At 42.2% G+C, this 20,240-nt stretch overlaps 1 protein-coding gene across 5 annotated transcripts in view; it reads right to left on the minus strand.

Moving 5' to 3' along the window:
* The window catches only part of ATF1 (activating transcription factor 1), a 318,756-nt gene that overhangs the window by 191,231 nt on the left and 107,285 nt on the right, over nt 1-20,240 (minus strand). For 3 of the 5 annotated variants that reach the window (XM_029594979.1, XM_029594977.1, XM_029594976.1), the window contains exons 3-6: nt 5,147-5,247; nt 4,533-4,663; nt 3,722-3,904; nt 3,168-3,327 (exon numbers count right to left, since the gene is read on the minus strand). In XM_029594979.1, the coding sequence (XP_029450839.1) occupies nt 3,168-3,327; nt 3,722-3,904; nt 4,533-4,663; nt 5,147-5,247 (575 nt within the window). Of the gene's footprint in view, nt 1-3,167; nt 3,328-3,721; nt 3,905-4,532; nt 4,664-5,146; nt 5,248-5,602; nt 5,703-20,240 lie in introns of those variants that run through there. The other 2 variants (XM_029594980.1, XM_029594981.1) reach the window with 2 other exon arrangements.

Below are 20,240 nucleotides of genomic sequence, written 5' to 3' on the forward strand. Positions count from 1 at the left end.
GATTCTTGCCAATTTCCTTCCTACTTACGAGTTGCTTCAAAAGTCTTTTACTGAACAGAAGGAGAACAGGTGGGCTCCCCATCCTATGAATCTGGTGAAGCAAGTTGTTTGTAAGCAAGTGTGTAAGTCCAAAACAATTTCAGAACTATATCAGGGCCTAGTGGAGACCCTGGTAAGTGACTCTAAAATACAAGTTTTGATACAGAAAGGAATGGCAAATTTCTCCTACATTTAGATGGATGACTGGGGTGCATTATGGAAGGAGGCACATTGCAGTTCAGTCTGTTGAAGGAGGGCTAATCATATGTTTAGATTCCTTCACAGCACCTACTGTTTCCTGTGATGTTCCATTGATTTAATTCATTATATTTTGTAATGTGCTTGAAAGCATGTAGACAGAATGGTTCACACTTACATATGTGGTAGACTTGTCCTCCTGTAAAAGACTTTTGTGTTGGGGTCTTTGAGATCTCACAGTTGGTTGGCCAGGTGTTCCCAATTTCTCCTGAAATGGTTCTGCTGGATTACTGGGACTCTTTCCCTGTATTGAACACTACTAAAATCTTTACTAATCACATGTTGCTAGCTTTAAGATTCACTATGACTAAATTCTGGAAACAAACAGACTCACTGGGTAGCAAGCACTCTCAGACATTTGAGAATGTTTGCATTGAGAAGTTGATGCATTCCCTCAAGGGTACTCTTGCAAAGTTTTGGTCAAGTTTTGGTCTTATGCTACACTCAACACAAGTAGTCTTGTTACACTTACTTCAGGCAGGGATCTAAGACTGAAGTGGTGTGGCATGCCTAAAACTGTGATCTCAATCACAATAACCGCCCAATACCTCATGTATTCCAGAAACCCTCACAAAGTGCAAACTCACAAATCACAATAGGTTTCACTGGTCAAAATTAATTCATTTAAAGTTATAACCACATATCCAGTAAACTTTCACATATGCTTTGTAGGACCCCCACTCAATGAGTTTGTCTTTATATCAAACTCATAATTATGGTTGTTGGTCCATATACTTTATTTATTTAACAACTAATTTTGTAAAAAATGTTTGAATTTTTGTTACAAGGTTTTCCTAAAACCAACTGAAGTTAACACCCACCGATATTAAACCCGAAAAGGGTGTATCAATGGAGAACAGACAATGGAGCAATGTATTTGTAATCCGTACGCAAAACTTTGCAATATGTTGAAAACAATCCTTTGTAAAGAGTCATATGAGAAAACCAAAAACAGTACTCATCTGTCCTTGATGAAGCCAAACAGTCCCGACACGATCGTGTTTTGGACCACTCGGTCCTGCCTCAGGGGAAACCGCTCTTCAAAAGCAAAACTCCATCTCCTATAACGACTTCAGTCAAACAACATTCATATAAAGATAAACTCATTGAGTGGGGGTCCTACAAAGCATATGTGAAAGTTTACTGGATATGTGGTTATAACTTAAATGAATTAATTTTGACCAGTGAAACCTATTGTGATTTGTGAGTATGCCTAAATCTGTCATGCTTTTGCTACAATAGTAACTTGATTAGTTATTCTCAAATGTCTTTAAGCTTACAACTTATCAAAAACAAAAGTAAATGTATCTGGTTGACAAATACTTGTTTGTGTCTACTACTTTTTTAAATAAAAAGAATTAAAAAATAAGACTGCCGATGTTAACACAGACTGGAAAGCAGCAAGGGTGCCACGTTTTCTGGGAAACCAGAGGTATATCAACAGCTGACACCTGGTCCCTTTGGAGATTGATGAAGTTCCCGGGACTGCATCAAGGATGAGAAATCCTCTCCACAGGACCACTTCGGGGGATTCACAGCTGCAGCCGAACCGTCACCACTCCCAGCTTCGTGCACAGATGGAGATCAATGCCAATGTATCTTCACTTTTGCTCAATGTTCGTCATCACAACTTCAATACCAGAACCAAAGATGTAGAACCTGACACCTTCGGGTAGGAAGAGGCAGTTGATAGCCTGTAGTCTTGGTCCTTCCCGATGCTCGATGTCAATACATCACCAGTGTCCAGTGCATCTCCAGGATTCATTAATGTCAATGCCTCTGATGCTGATGGGTTGGTTTCACAGTGCCCGAAGTGCTTTTTCATTAGCTCCATACAGGACCAAATCCCTTTGGGATCATGGTAGCACACCCCTGGACATTATGCGATGCCCCTGAGACAGGATACACCTATCATGGCAAAATTAGGCTGGAAAAAAATCTCCACAGAAAAGTGTGAAAAGATGAGACATAAAACCCGCCCCCCCCCCCCCGCATGGACATGTGGCATAATGGATAATGAAGGTCTAAGAAACTTCAACATAAAAATTCCATGCCAGGTTCCAAATGTCACTCACTTATGAGGACTGTCAATCCTGCTTCTCCTCAGAAAAATAAAGATCCAGTACATCTTTCACACACAGCATAATTTAAATGTAACCAATCAAAATGCAAGTTCATTTAACAGCAGCTGTTAGAAAGTTGCCTACACAACAACTGCTATTTGACTGGTTATTTCTGTGTAACAAAGGAGGAATAAAAGTACATTTTTCCCCTCGCTTCTTACTTAGGTTTACCATCTTAATCTGATAGCACTATACACACCTATGACAGGTTCATCTACCTGAAACCTGGGCAACCAACGAGAATGCCCGCTTTTAACACTTATTTCAAGTGTTAGTAATTTACTCTGACTTAATCAGCCTGCACATGGATGGGTCACTATCACTTCAACAGTTTTAAGACTCACCATAAAAAATTATTTTTTTCATAGATCAGAGAGTTTCAGTACTACAATTTACACAAACTTTGGATGAAACTAATCTTGCACAAATAATTCTCTCCAGCCTCTGCCATTTATCTGATTTTTACTTTTGAATACCCTCCAATTCCATGAGGGTACTTTTCAATTCAAGCCAAAGTATCAATAGGGCAGCACAGGGAAAAGAAATCTGGAGACAGAGCATACTTCTTTGATACATATACGATGGTATAAAAATCATACTCAGAGAACCACCAACTGGGGTGGTAGGCAACGAGGTAACTAAACAGTACTTCCTAACAAATTATACGACATAAAGGTACTAAAATAGTTTGTTTTGTTTTTTCAATGTCTTAAAACTTCATAGGAAAGCACAGTACAGGTCACACACCTGTTTTTCATTAACCTTATTTCTCGTTTGAGTTGTGGGTCATCTGTCTTAGTTGTTGGAGATGAGAGTGAGACTGGAGACGTCATCACCACAGTTTGAGGAAGGGAAGTGGTGGTTGGGGTGGTACGAATCTGGTAAGTCTGCATATCCCCTGAGGCAGCTAGGAGAAAAGCAAAATAAAATACCACATATTGATGGGCTAAAAGATGTTTTCAGAAGTCCACATTTTTGAAGCATCATGGTTCTGGCAATTTATGGTGAACCAAAGAAAGTTTAACATATGGCAGAAATGTTAGTTCTGACAAGTTCCCTTAAATGTATATTAAGCACACCTTGTTACTAAGGAGCATCTTCCATTGCACTTATAACTAACCTGTGGTTAATTCTACTGCCATTCAAGTGTTAACTTCCCAATATAAGTTAAAAAGCTTTCACCAATACTAACATCAACCAATAAAGGCATTTGTTTGCCATTTATGAAACACCCATAAATGGTTCTTGATTACCCAATAACATGCACCTCTGATCTCCCAAATGTTACTTCAGACACTCACTCTGTACCACCACTTGATTGCTGGGTACGAGGATCTGCTGCCCATCGGATGTCTGTGCATACTGTAGTATTGTTGTTCCTGGCTGACTGCTTCCAGCATTTGTCATTGTTAATGTCTGTAAACCCTGTACACCATCTGCACCTGCACTGGCCAGCTGTAATGCTCCATTTGGAGCAATGGCAACTTTTGGGGGGGGGGGGGGGGGAGAAGAAATTAAAATGAAAAAATGAGCATGCTTTAAAATAATCAGAATATATGAATACATCCAATTCTTTCCTTATCAATAACATTTTCTTTACAATATTAATTTGCATCAGTTACTTTGTTCTTATATGATCCAGACTGGACGTGAACCAATTGCCAACACTGCTCTGTCTTTAGAAAGAAGAGTATATAAGAAAGGTGAATGCCCTCTAAAATAACGAGCTCTAATGAAGGCCAAGAACATAACCTATTGCTCATGCACAATGTTGTAACACCAGAGATTTTCTGGGTTCCGAGATTTAAATCCAGTCCAATAGCCTCTCTCTATGACCTTCGGCAATCTTCAGTTTCCAATTTCTTTAACCTGTCTCATCTTCTTTACCTCCCCACCAGCACACTGTGGTATGCAGAGCTGGCATAAATGTTTCTATACTCTTCTACAGAAGTGGCTGCATATTCTAAGGTTGCAAGTACTTTTGTGCCAAAATGTCAATGATGAGAGAATCTATATCACAAAGCCATTCCACCAAATCATCCATATTACTTTTAGCAAAATATGCAAGTAAACTTCAGAATTTGGGCAAACATTACAGATCATAAGACATACTGTACTGTCCAGTGCTAGTCTGGTAAATCGATGTTGGAACAGACATAGAAGAGACAGCAGAAACGCTGGCACTGTCTTCCTCCCCTTTTCTGTCCCTTGTATCTTCTGAAGAAAGATCTTTCAGGATTTTTCTATGGAAACAAAGTTCTACATTAATGTTGCTTCTAAATATCACCATTTCCTCCCCTCAACCACTATTTTCCCCTTCATGGCCAGATGGCTCCTTCAGAGCATAGACACACTTCAATTCCAAAGCTAGCAGTGCCCAGTCATGAAATGTAATTCTGCAATCTTAAGGTGCCAAACCAAGGACTCTTACATTAAGTTAGAGAAGCAGATCCCATAGCGAAGCAAGAAAAATACCACCCTATTAATTTTAACAAGTTTTAAGTTTCCATCCCCCTTATCTCCAGCCTATTAAAGAGCCAGAGCACATCAATGCATCCAAACTCCATCTTCAGCAAAGGAAAGTAAACCCATATCTTCTGCATGCCAGTAAGTTACCAGACTGAATGGATAATTTCACTAAAGGGACACAGGTAAATTCCACTCTAATAGGAGTGGCTTCTAATGTAATTTATTCTTTAAAAATATTTTTAAGATAAGTTTCTCACCTGTAAGATGGGCGTCGAGCCAAGATTCCCCGAGCCTTCTGTGAAGACCCTATGCTATCAGATGAATCCTGAGAATCCTCACTCTCCGATAAAGATGACACCTGGAAAGTAAATCCTATATCAGCTTTCTTGAATTTCATAACTTCACAATGCAAAACAAAACTTGCATTTAACTATTCAGTTTAGGCCTTTCCACACAAAACTTATCTTATTTTTCAAGATTCTTCATTTATATTAACAAACAAAACTGTCGAAGCAAACATGCATGGCATACAATTGACTCATCAATCTAAAAAATGCTTAGTAATCTAATAAGAAAAGCATCTGTTTGATATTATTTATTTCTGTCCAGATTAGAAACACTATTCTAAAACAGGTTAGGGGAAATATACAATACTAGCAGTAGGAAACAATAATTCAAAACCTTCAAGTACAAATGGAAAGGTCACTGCTTACCAGAGCAAAGACGGGATGGGACACCTGCTAATCAAAATATCAGATGCTTCACTGCTAAGCAAGTCAGCAAAAGGGGGAACAAACCAAATAAAGGATAGGACACCATACACAACAAGGCAATGAAGGGTACTGGTGACATCATAATGATCACATGACCAAAGGTCAAATGGTTTGTGATGTCGCAGATCAGCAGGCTAGATGAAAAGCCTCTTCTGAGATTCATCTAGTGCAACCATTTTCTGGCATAGCAGCTTTAGCATCTGAAGAAAGAATCAATTTGGTCTTAAAAGCTCATGCACAATTTCATCTTTGGATAATTTTAATATTGCTTCAATGCAAGAATTCATTTTTTTCCAGGATTAATATGGCTACTAGAACTCTTTCACAAAGTACTGGTTGTATGCCCTGTGATTTGTTGTCCTCCGTCCCTGGTATGAAGTCTTTATGACAAAATCCACTCACCCACTTAGTAGCTGGAAAGGAGAGTGTGGTGAACATATTCAGGAGGATCAGATGAATACCTGATAAGCCATTCTGAATTTGAAACATGGCTCAAACAGGCTAAATGAGGGATTTTTATGCAAACCTTCTCCGAGACACAAAACGTATTATCTGCTCATTATCCTCTCTCAAACATGCAAAGCCACCCTTATGAAATCGCAACACGCTCAAGGAATAATATAAATACATTTTAAGGGCAAGAAGCCGAAATAGACTTGCCCACACTTCAATCACAACTCTGACTCATCTGCATATGTTCTAACTTACAGCCCAACTGTATAGAATATAAAGAGGAAAATTTAGCATTATGAATCCTATAAAGTGCAGCACAAATTCAAGTACTGCACTATACACATCTAATGCAATATATATATTATATGCCAGTAGAACTGTTAGAAATAAAAAGAAAAGGAAATTTACACACATAAATGTGAAAAATACCAACTTGTGCAAATTGTTAGACCAGGGAAACTAAACAGGTCTAAGGCCAAGCTCATAAGGTCTAACTCTCAGGACACAGGCTGAGAGGAAAACAGTGAGCAAGAGACCCGCCCCCCTCTGACGTCATCCCGCCTAGCGTCGAGCCGGTAAACGGCGCCATTCCACCAGGCACCTATGCGGAGGGGGCAGCCCACCAGCACCGGGCACGTTTACAATCAATCACTGAAGAGAAAAGACAAAAAAAAAGAAAAAATTCCGCTTTGAAATCTGAAAAGAGAACGCTGAGAGGAAAACAGTGAGCAAGAGACCCGCCCCCCTCTGACATCATCCCACCTAGCGTCGAGCCGGTAAACGGCGCCATTCCACCAGGCACCTATGCGGAGGGGGCAGCCCACCAGCACCGGGCACGTTTACAATCAATCACTGAAGAGAAAAGACAAAAAAAAAAGAAAAAATCCGCTTTGAAATCTGAAAAGAGAACGTTGAGAGGAAAACAGTGAGCAAGAGACCCGCCCCCCCTCTGACGTCATCCCGCCTAGCGTCGAGCCGGTAAATGGTGCCATTCCACCAGGCGTCGCGCGCCGAAGGGGCACTCCCCTTTGCGCACCCCTTCATGCAACCCATTGTGCCTCCTTTTCATTTTTAAACTTCTATGTTTCTTCCTCTTTTGTTTTATCTTTCTCCATGTTTTTCTTAGTTTTTATCCCTTGTTAACAATTTCCTTGTTATAAATGTTCAATGTATTAGACAAAGGAAACATTTTGCCTGCATCTTCTGTTTTAATGTAAACCGGTATGATTTGTATATTATACAAGAATGTCTGTATATAAAAATAAAAAAATAAATAAATAAATGAATGACTACAGTACTTGCATCTGAAGTAACATCTTGCAGAACTTAACAAGACAGACAGCAAATCTGAGGTACTGCCATACTCCCCACTTCGTGTCCTGCTCTAACATGAACATACCATGGATGCTGATAACCAAGACCCATGTAGACACAGCAGCTTGTGGGTATTTTTACCTCTCAAAAACAGGCCACTGCTTTCAGTAGCCAGGACTTGTGACATGGTCCATGCACCCTCGTAGCGCGAACGAAGGAGCAAAACAAAGGAGCTTGCCCCTTTGTGCAGACCTGCAGTGCTGACCAATAGCGAATTAAGCCTCCTTTCTTCAAATATGGAACAAAATAATCCCATAGAGACTATCCTAGGCAAAGGTTTGTCGGGAACCTTAAAAGAATCCCAAGAAAGAAACCAGAGAAAACTAATTTAGCATGTCCTCCAACTAGTAAAAACTCCCCTTTTATATCATCCTGCTTAATGTTCACCATGCTTCTCCTAAATGCTCAATCTTTAACAAAAAAAAATCCCACTGATAAATGACCTGCTTGAAGATTTAAAACCAACGTTCTCATCCTAATTATGATTTCATTTCCTCAGACTGAAACATAAAAGTGGAGGTTTATTAATAATCAGCAGAAGAGACTTGAAACTCATACCTTACAAAACACAACTACTATCTCAACTCTCCCTCAACCTCAACCACAACAAAACCGAAATACTTCACATCAATAACAAGACCATCTCAACACTCAAAGACAACAACTCAGCACCTGCCAACAACGACAGAATAACCTCCTCAGCCAGAGATCTCGGCGTAATCATAGACAACAAACTCAACATGAAGAAACATATCAACTTAATAATAAAAGATGGATTCTTCAAACTACAGATACTCAAAAAAATCAAACCACTTCTCCACGCCCCAGATTACAGAACAGTTCTCCAAGCACTACTATTCTCCAAACTAGACAATGGTAATGCACTATTACTGGGCCTTCCATCCATCTCCCTCAGGCCACTACAACGCCTCCAAAATGCAGCGGCAAGACCACTCTCAAACACCAAAAAATCTGAACACATCACACCAATCCTAAAAAACCTGCACTGGCTGCCCATCTCACACAGGATACAATACAAAGTGCTAACCCTCATACACAAAGTACTATACACCGAAAAATTCGACTGGCCAAGCCTGGCCATACACTTCCAAACCACCCAAAGAACGCTCCTCCACTCAACCAACACCGGACTCATCCCAACTCCATCACCAAAAGCAGCCCACCTAACCTCAACAAGGAACCAAACCCTAAGCATAGCAGGTCCAACACTCTGGAACAGCTTACCACCCCAATTCAGACTCAACTCCACAACCCAATCGTTTAAAAAGGACCTAAAAACATGGCGCTTCAAAAAAGCATTTACAACAACGACTCCCCACCCAACTCCCAACACACAAAGCCAACCCCCCCCCCCCCCCCCCTGCCCACCACACCCCCATAGAACCGCGTCAGCTCTCATTGCGGTCACCCCAACAATACAAACCTTTTAATTATACCCCATACATAGTTCCATCCACCCCCTACATTTCACAGAATGACTCTCCACAGACCAATCATCAGACAACCACAAGGATGCTATCCTATAGGACATAAAAAGCACTGTACAAAGTTACTAACTTCTCTGTAAAAAGTTACTAATCTCAATGTAAAAAGCTACTAACTAATCTCAAGGTAAGAAGTTACTAACCTCATTGTAAAAAGTCACTAATCTCATTGTAAAAAGCCACCTAACATACTGTACAATGTATAACAACATAATGTGACAAAGCGCAACAAGCTCGCAAAGCTCCAATGTTAAAAGAGAAGTCCACATCAATAGACCTCTCTATCTCCATGTAAACCGGTGTGATATGTACGATGAACATCGGTATAGAAAAACAAATAAATAAATACAATAGAAATTATCCCTCCATATGAAGTGGCCATAATGAAATCACATAACAAACCTAGGTCTGGGTCTACTGTCCCCCAGAAGCATTACAGTAGACCAGGGTGTTTCCATCCTTATACTCCACCTTAATAGTTGGAGACTTTAACATACATGTTGATAAAACCCCCAGAACAGCAGCTTGTGATATGTTCCTGGAAACCATGGAAGCTCTAGGGTGGTCCCAATTCGTAACTAAAGCCACTCACAAAGCTGGACATATTTTAGACCTAATTTTTGCCAATCCCAACCATTGTCAAGTCAATACTTCACACACAATAATCCCCTGGTCTGACCACCAACTAATAAAAGCAGAGATAACCATCTCTATCCCCCTGCTGAATGCTACTAATAAGAAGTGTAATTTCACCTTCAGAAAAAAGACTGACATAGAAACACTTGCTAAATCAGTTAAAAAGAAGCTCCAAGATCTTCAGCATTCCAATACCAACCCCGGCTTTTGAATCTTTGACCAAATTGTAAACGAGATTGCTGATAATCTCAGTCCCATCCAGACTAAAACTTTCTACAAAGAAAGGATATCACAATCGAAACCTTGGTACAATGAAGAATTAAAACATGCCAAACAAAACCTTAGAGTCAGAGAAACAATGGCGCAAACGCCACTCAGATGAACTCCTAGAAAAATATAAAACTAACATAAGAACATAAGAAATTGCCATTGCTGGGTCAGACCAAGGGTCCATCAAGCCCAGCATCCTGTTTCCAACAGAGGCCAAAACCAGGCCACAAGAACCTGGCAATTACCCAAACACTAAGAAGAACCCATGCTACTGATGCAATTAATAGCAGTGGCTATTCCCTAAGTATAATTGATTAATAGCCATTAATGGACTTCTCCTCCAAGAACTTATCCCAAACCTTTTTTGAACCCCAGCTACACTAACTGCACTAACCACATCCTCTGGCAACAAATTCCAGAGCTTTATTGTGCATTGAGTGAAAAAGAATTTTCTCTGATTAGTCTTAAATGTGCTACTTGCTAACTTCATGGAATGCCCCCTAGTCCTTCTATTATTTCAAAGTGTAAATAACCGACTCACATCTACCTGTTCAAGACCTCTCATGATCTTAAAGACCTCTATCATATCCCCCCTTAGCCGTCTCTTCTCCAAGCTGAACAGCCCTAACCTCTTCAGCCTTTCCTCATAGGGGAGCTGTTCCATTCCCTTTATCATTTTGGTTGCCCTTCTCTGTACCTTCTCCATCGCAACTATATCTTTTTTGAGATGCGGCGACCAGAATTGTACACAGTATTCAAGTGCGGTCTCACCATGGAGTGATACAGAGGCATTATGACATTTTCCGTTCTATTAACCATTCCCTTCCTAATAATTCCTAACATTCTATTTGCTTTTTTGACTGCTGCAGCACACTGAGCCGACGATTTTAAAGTATTATCCACTATGATGCCTAGATCTTTTTCCTGGGTGGTAGCTCCTAATATGAAACCTAACATCGTGTAACTGCAGCAAGGGTTATTTTTCCCTATATGCAACACCTTGCACTTGTCCACATTAAATTTCATCTGCCATTTGGATGCCCAATCTTCCAGTCTTGCAAGGTCCTCCTGTAATGTATCACAGTCTGCTTGTGATTTAACTACTCTGAATAATTTTGTATCATCCGCAAATTTGATAACCTCACTCGTCTTATTCCTTTCCAGATCATTTATATATATATTGAAAAGCACCGGTCCAAGTACAGATCCCTGAGGCACTCCACTGTTTACCCTTTTCCACTGAGAAAATTGACCATTTAATCCTACGCTCTGTTTCCTGTCTTTTAACCAGTTTGGAATCCACGAAAGGACATCGCCTCCTATCCCATGACTTTTTAGTTTTCGTAGAAGCCTCTCATGAGGGACTTTGTCAAATGCCTTCTGAAATCCAAATACACTTACATCTACCGGTTCACCTTTATCCACATGTTTATTAACCCCTTCAAAAAAATGAAGCAGATTTGTTAGGCAAGACTTCCCTTGGGTAAATCCATGTTGACTGTGTCCCATTAAATCATGTCTTTCTATATGCTCTACGATTTTGATATTGAGAATAGTTTCCACTATTTTTCCCAGCACTGAAGTCAAGATCACTGGTCTATAGTTACCTGGATCGCCCCTGGAGCCTTTTTTAAATATTGGGGTTACATTGGCCACCCTCCAGTCTTCAGGTACAATGGATGATTTTAATGATAGATTACAATTTTTAACTAATAGTTCAGAAATTTCATTTTTTAGTTCCTTCAGAACCCTAGGATGCATACCATCCAGTCCAGGTGATTTGCTACTCTTTAGTTTGTCAATCTGGCCTACTACATCTTCCAGGTTCACAGTGATTTTGTTCAGTTCGTCTGAGTCATCACCCCTGAAAACCATCTCTGGAACTGGTATCTCCCCAACATCCTCATTAGTAAACACGGAGGCAAAGAATTCATTTAGTCTTTCTGCAATGGCCTTATCTTCCCTAAGAGCCTTTCTGCAATGGCCTTATCTTCCCTAAGAGCCCCTTTAACCCCTCTGTCATCTGCTAAACAGATACATGGAGCTGTACTCTCTTCGATGTAGTAAAACACCTAATTAAGGACCCATCTTCTACAATCTACAGAAACTACAACTTCTTAACAGACAACTGCAACAAATATGCCAAATCCCTAACAGACAAAATTAACAGCTTAAAAGCTGAACTCCCCACCTGCCCTCCCACGATAACAACCAATAACAAATAGCATAACCAAGAGGTACACATTCAAAAGAGTCACAAATCTTGAAATTTCCCAAGTAATCATTGATTAAACCTGCCATATACACAGGTGACCCTATCCCATCTAGTTCCTTGAAACAAATTCCAGATGCCATCACCCCTACAGTTACAACATTAATTAATCACTCTCTCACTGAAGGATTTGTTCCTCAAGGACTAAAAGCAGCAGTAATAAAACTGATCTGTTAGGATCCTGCTTGCGAGCCTAGCCACAAGCAGTCCCTAACTTCCAAGCGACGCTGACACCAGCCCTCACGGCAAGCCATGCAACAGCGTTCTGGATTCCCTGCGGTCCTAGTGCCACCGTCGGGAGTTGTCCTTCGTGGCTGAAGCCGCCACTGCCCTTGCCTGTCTTCATCCTCTCGCGGCAGGGGTGCTGCAGCCTGGTCTTCCATGTGGCACGGACCCCACTGATGCAGCCTTCCCCTCCGGACATCCTTCGGTGCGGGCGGGCACCTCTTCAGCACTTTTAAAGGGCCAGCGGCGGGAAAAGCCCTGCGGCCCTCAGTGACATCATCAGCCTTTGTCTGCTTCAGCCCTATAAAAGGGCCCTGCTTCTGTTCCTCAGGGCCTTCGGATCCGGTCTTCACAGCGTCTGTGGTCTTCTTCCTGATTCAGGTCCTCCGTGGTCTTCCTATGCCTTGATGGATCTTCGTTCCTTGTTCTTCGTGTTCCTGAACTTCGTCATCTTGATGTTCCTGGTCTCGTCCCTCATCGGAGCTCCCTCGTCATCTGTCTCGTGTTCCTGATGTTCCAGATATCCACTTCTCCTGATGTCCTGAAGTTCCATACCCTGAGGTACCCTGTTCCACGTTCCTGATGTCCGATATTCCTGTCTTGACTTCGTCCATCTCATCTTAAGCTCTTCATCCAGTTCCCAGGTCCCTCATCTGTTCACCCTTCCTAGCGTGCCACCACCATGGTCCGTGACCAGCCCATGGGGGCTGTGTAGGGTGCCTCGTGGTACAAGGCCTTCTCGTCTGCAGCGCAAGCCTCTAGAAGACTCCTGTTTTTAATGCCTTGCTTCTGAGAATCCTGAGTCTTGAATCCTGTCCCTGTCTTTGGAGTTCCTTGTGCCTGCTTCTGTCCATGCCTAAGACTCCACCAGAACCTGCTCCGCTTCAGCGTGGTCCGCGACCAGCCACAAGCGGCTGTGTAAGGCGCGCCCCAGTGCAGGCCTCTACTGAATCTTCGTCATGTCCTGGTTCTAAGTTCCATTGCCTCATCTGGAGTCTGCTTCGTGTTCAGAGTGGTCCGCGACCAGCCATGGGTGGCTGTGTAGGACGCACTGTGATGCAGTTCTCACCCAGTACTTTCGCCTGACTCTTGAATCCATGCCTGAAACTTCCGAGCAACCTGAATCCTTGTCTGAGTCCTCCGAGCCTTCTGAGTATCCAAGTCTCCAAGTCTTCGTTCGTCTGAGTCTCCCAAGTATCCAAGTCTACATTTGAATCCTCCGTGTATCCTGAGTCTTCGTCTGAGTCTTCTTGTTCCTGCCCTCAGCCTCCGACTAGCCTCATGCACTCGTCGTTCCCAAGTGGCAGGTCCGGAAGGGCTATCAAGTGGCTGGAGGGCTACTCTCGAGACCAGCATTGTATTGCATTGCTGGGTCTCATTACTGCGCGTAGGTCCAGTGGAGGGCCTGAGCCTGCCTTGTTCCTGTTCCAGATATTCCTCGTCTTGTCTTCAGTCCAGCCTTGCTCCTGCTCCATCCATGCTCGTACCTGCTCACCTCTCGCGGTGCGTCTTGGGGCTCCTCCTTGAGCCGCACCGTGATCCAAGGGCTCACATCCTCCCTTGAGATGGGACCGTGCCTCCGCACTCCTAACAGGGCCTGAAGGCCGCGCTCCTAACAAGATCTCAAAAGTCAAATCCAGAAGAATTGACGATTGGGACAACTACCACCTGATATCAAACTTGCCTTTCCTAGCCAAGGTTCTTGAGAAAGCAGTATTAACCCAACTTGAAAATCATCTGGATGATCATTGCATACTCCACCCAAACCAATTTGGTTTCAGGAAACAACTCTCAACTGAGACTGTACTACTATCTCTATCAGACTTGATCTTGAAAGGATTTGATTCAGATGAATCATACTTTCTTGTGCTAATCGACTTAAAAGCCGCCTTTGACACAGTGGACCATTCCCTACTATGCCTTCAACTGAGCAACATTGGAATCGATGGCTGTGTCCTCAAATGGTTCTCCTCATTCCTTTCAAATAGATCTTTTCAAGTAAAACTAGGTAACTCCATATCTGACTCTTTCCAGTGGTGGTGTTTTTGGGATGCAATGTTAGGGTTTTCCCAAACATTGCAAGGGAAACACAGAAGAGGAGAAAGGCTTTTCTCCTCATGAGACCACAAGTATTACAACTAGGGGGGGGGCCTTTTTCCTAAAATATCCCTGTAAGTGTCTAATAAAGCATGGTGGTAATTCCTATGGGGTTTTTTTTATCCCCCTCAGTTGTCTCAATTCTTAGCAGGGAAAGTAACTTCCAGCCCCATCGAGCCTAGAGAACATATAGTTCCTGATGTATATAGATCTTTGACCTACTGAGCAGTCATTATTTCCTTGATTTGTGTTGTTTAACAATTACCTTAGGTTGTGTATCTCCGACCACCCCCCACAATTGAGGACTTGATTTAGAGCAGATGCATAAAGTTTAAGAAATTGTGTTTCCTAAATATGAATATGATATTTCTGTTTCTGTATTTTCCATCAAGAGTTTTGTCTTGTTTTTGAAATATATGTAAAAGTGCATAAAGAAATAATAATAAAAAAAAGAAACATTCTTTCTCTATGCAGATGACATCCAGTTCTACATCCCATTCTTCAAATCTCTTGAAAACACTGAATCAATTTTGTCAACCTATATGAAACCAATCCAACAAGAGCTAAAACATCTAAAGCTATCACTACACCCTAAAAAAACTGAAATTATCTGGCTAAACAAACTCCCCCGATCATTTAAATCCTCCAGCACTTGACCTAAGTAATTTCAAATTACGCTCTAAGAACAAGTATGTGATCTAGGCGTACAACTGGATGAGAACCCTCATGATTGAAGAAACACAACAAGCAGCTAATCACATCTGGATACAACAAACTAAGGATTCTACAGCGCTTGAAGACCCTACTAACCTTCAAAGATTTCCGGACTGTGTTGTAAACCTTAATTTTCTCAAACCTAGACTATTGTAATTCCCTATTTCTACATCTAGCTGCATACCTCTTAAAATCATTACAAATATTGCAAAACGCCTCAGCAAGACTCTTACTTGGATCCAAGAAATTAAATCACATTTCTACCTCGCTGATCTCACATTGGTTACCAGTTCACTACCGAATCCAATTTAAAGTACTAACTTTAATTTTTAACATCATTCACTCAAGTAACACAGATACGATAGGCATATCACTGATTCCCTACACTCCTAACCGATCATTACGATCCCAAAATAAGGGATTACTGTCCGTCCCCAACACACGAAGCTTACACCTGACACAGGTAAGGGATCATGCCTTTTCCACTGCTGGACCAAATCTGTGGAACTCCCTGCCCGGAAGGCTATGATTGATTCCTGTCAAAAAAAATGTTAAAAAAGAGCTAAAGACATAGCTCTTCAAAAACGCATACACAACCTAAACTAACGTCTATAAGAAAAAAAAAGAGTCTATAAACAACACAAAAACTAAATAATGCTTGAATACAAATTCCTTAATAATTTATCTCAACATAAAGTAATGTAACAATCTATTCATTTTCTCTCCTCGATTTGCACTACTAATCTTTCTAGTATTGACCTGTATTATAAATGTATTACACTAACTTTTGTACTATTGTCCTTTCAAGTATTGACATGTTTTATGAATGTACTGAATCTGATTTATGAATGTGCAGCCCCAAACGATGAATGTCTCCTCAAGTAGTCGAGAATCCTTGATCTATGAATGTATATTCATAGATCAATATTACAGTACTGTACAACATAGATGTATATTGTGAACCGTTGTGATCTTTACTGGAATGATGGTCTATAAAATGCTTAAATAAATAAATATGCAATGTGTATTGCTATTTGCTATCTTATCCTTGGAGAATGTGATTACCTAAGACATGGCATTTATTTCAAACAGTACACTACATGTGTTTGCTAATAAAATGGTCACTGTTTGGAAAAAGCAATTTACTGGTTGCATCCTTTCATTGTGTTTTTCTGTTTATGGTACCGAAGGTTAAATGTTGGCTTACTCTCCACATGACCTTGCATGCTACAATCCTGCCTCGTTCCAATTGTGCAGTTATCGAGCATGCAAGACCATATGGGCAATGGCATTACAATGAAAGCTGCGTGTATGCTGGTAAGGAAGACAGCCTTCTTCACACACCATACTGTTTGGTAACTCGTACTTATATGCACCTGTATGTGACCTGCTCAGTATCTTCATCGGTAACATTATTTAGTGTGCACGTACAGCTCGGGTGATATAAAGGGGGACTTGGAGTCATGCTTTCAGTTTTCTCTCTGACTCCATCTGCTGGAGGGGAGGCATAACCCAGCTGTCTGGACTGATCCTGGTACGTACAGGGAACATCATGATACAACAGTTTACTTTCTGCCCTCTTATTTCTGTCAGGAGTGCAATGTGACCACATACATTTGTAGCTTACACTGTAAACCAAATATGATGTGTACTTGCTGAGTGTTGGCCCATACACTCAGCTGCTAGTTTACAAGTAGGGATGAGGAGTGAGGGAGTACCATCAGGTCTACAATGTCCAGAGGCAACCACCAGAGGGCCTAGAGGGGTGTTCCTGATGCTGGGGACCCAGCTGACTTCCACACTGTGGCTCCCACCCCTGTACTGGATTGGCTTGGAGATCTGTGGAAGTCTGTCGGGACCCCAGCACCAGCAGCACCCTTCTAGGTCCTGTGCTCTGCACCTGTGCAGATTGTGTACCACACACTACTCAGTCACTCCTCCTCTCTTACTTGTCACACAGCAGCTGCCACTGTGTTCCAAGAGTCACCAAGTAAACATCATAGTGGAAGTGTACGTTTGGTTACTGTACAAGTGAAGCTCGTATAGTCTACTGGAAATGCTGCCCCCTCCCTTTGTTGGCAGATATAGGCACTCCACATCTAGGTTTGCACAGAAAAGGTAGTGTCATTCATATGGGCGAAAAACGGTAGGCCGACCTTTGCAGCATCTATACAGCACAGAGTGAGTGTTAAAAGATGGGGGCTGGTGTGGCAAACTCGATGTGAACCGTGCATGATACGAGCAACCCCGAGGTGCCAAATGAGAACAGTGGCAGCAAAAAGTGACTCTATAGTAGGAGTTTCTGCAACGCCTGTGGCACATGGCAAGCAAAACAACACCAACCACACACCCCCACACACACACAAACCCATGCACCAAGTTTGTCAGTACATGCAGGGTGTAAAGCAACATGATGCTAAGCACTCATTTGAATTGGCCCTATAGGCATAGAATTTCCTAGTCCTTAACACTGCCTGTTCCATGCATCACAGCATTCCCACATTCTATGGGCAGTTTCTTTACCAGCACTAGCTCCTACATTACTTTCCAAGCCTCTTGGCCAGGCCTAGGTGTGGGTTGGCAGCACACCCCATAATAACTGCACTATTCGGCCTACTCCACTTAGATGGTGGTAAAACATCAGTGAGGGATGTAAGCCTCAGTCAGGACAGCAGCCAAATGTTAAGTATAACATTCAAGTAGTACAGCATACTGGATGTGTCACCATGCCCACCTCCGCCCCTCTGTGAACACTATATATAAACTGTGAGTGTACTTGGGGAAATTGAGGAGTTCAAAGTGTCAGACCATTCCAACCACTGTCCATATGCTGACCTGTCAGAGGCATAACTTCTTCAGAGGGCAACCACGCGATCACTGCTGTGCTAAAGTTGTCTGGGCTCAATTTGGAGACACAGACACTGCCTGCAAAGGGGTATTGGAATGCTGGGGCAAGGGAGAAACCTCCAAATGCGACAGCATCCTCACATATCAATTGAGCAAGCCACACACAGCACGTCAATCACCGAATCACACACTCACTTATGGTAGCAGTAGGGACTACATACTCCAGTTCCTGCACCTACACATGTGCAAGGCCTATGTTCCAGCAATGTTTGCCAGAAAACATCAAAGAGGTGTGTGACAGCTAGCAGTAAATGCTAATGAGACCGTGTGAGTCCTACCTCTCCAAGCATTATCTATAGCTGCCCACCGGAAACACTTCACTGACAGGCATATATCACCCCTACTTAGTGACATTCTGACATGGGCTCCTGAAGGGCTTAGGTGGCACAAATATCTGTCACGATGTCAACACCTAAAGGGCATCAGCTATCCTGGTAAGCACAAGACATCTGTGGGAGCAGTAGGCCTATACATTCAGCACTGTGTGGCGCTTACTATGGAGGCAGCTTGTAGGCTCATAACCACTTCAGCTGATCAGACTTGTTCAACCCAAAATGCAATACACAGATGATGACATGGATTGTGTAGGACCAGAGCAGGCCTGCTCACAACCAACAGTAGAAGTCTGTTACATCACTTACTGCAAAGTCTAGCACCTATTCAGCAGTCCACAGACGTTGTCACATGCATGTGTGCAGTGATGTTAGTAACACAACTACATGCAATGTGTTTTGGGCAGGAGTGCTCAGCCAATATGCTTTAATGGGCCTCACAGATCACAGCTGCAGTATTACAGGCAGTAGGAATAGGTTAAAGGTTAAGAATTTTCATATGTTCAGGATACATTCAAATGTGCATATTGCTATACCACATGACTATCTGTGACACATAACGCACTAAGACCTTGCAGCAACCTGACATCTCCAGATCAGAGTGAGGCTGTGTGTGACAGGGCAGTTTCAGGCAGGATGTTCACACACACATAAACCCTTGGCCTGTATGATGTGAACGTTTGCTGAGGATAGATGTGGGTGCAGTAAGAGTGGTTATAAACTATACTGTCATGTCAGAGGAAATTACAAGTGAAGGCAGGACAGTATCAGATTCCCAATCCTGCCTTCACTGAGCTCAACATGCATCCTCCTGCTGGGTCCCAGAGAAGGCAACGCCACCTACATAACATCATGACAGGCAAGGCCCTCACCTTTTCCACATAAATTGTTCTAAATTGCCTAGCTTGCTGTTGTAAGGTGCATGGGTGTAGGAGTGCATGCAACAACAAACCGGAATGCGACCTTTGCAGGAAGTGTGCACATACTAAAAAATGCACCAGATAGCACAGTTGCTTTCAGCAAGACTGTAATGGAAGGTGTGATTCAAAACCAGTGTGATGTGTGCAGTATTGTTGGTACCTAGCTCCAATTTGGCGGATACCTACATCCTGTCTGGCATTTGAAGTATGTACATGCTGCCATTTCATCACATTACCCTAAATATAATGGAAGCAAAACCAATACTCTCTATACTTGCAGGCATAGCAGTAAGACCAGGACTAGATGTACATATGCTGGAAATCGGTATGCAGTTATAAATCATAGTGTAGACTGGCTCTTTTAACTGCTGAGCCACTGGTGTGCCATCGGACTGGGAATGCCCATGTTGACTATAAGCACACCCATTACAGAGCTTTACTTCACCTGCACACCTTTGCGCACTTTGAAATGAGGGTGTAATATTTTAAATCTGTCCGTCAAACATTGAACTTTCTCTCCCTGTTACTTTCCTAGGCGCATTTCACCTTCACTGCTATTTGAGATATACAGCATTTGTGTAGGTGTAGCTCTCCAGGATCAAGGACCATGTGGAGCGCCAGAACACTTTTGGCACTATGGCAGCCACATGTGAGCTGGAGAAATGTCGTCCGCTGGTGAGGGCTCACAGGCCACACCGTGCTTGATAGGCCACTAAGTATAATATTCACATGCCTCTTTTACTGTCACTATCAGCTACAACACATGGTGGCAGCGACACATCTTTCATGTAATGTTTACTTTCACTACTATCTTTCAAGTACACTGTACTGGTGGATCATGAAGACGAATCCTGAGTAACCATACATGTTTTA

Source organism: Rhinatrema bivittatum, chromosome 3 (genome assembly GCF_901001135.1).
Source record: "Rhinatrema bivittatum chromosome 3, aRhiBiv1.1, whole genome shotgun sequence".
Lineage (NCBI taxonomy): Eukaryota > Metazoa > Chordata > Amphibia > Gymnophiona > Rhinatrematidae > Rhinatrema > Rhinatrema bivittatum.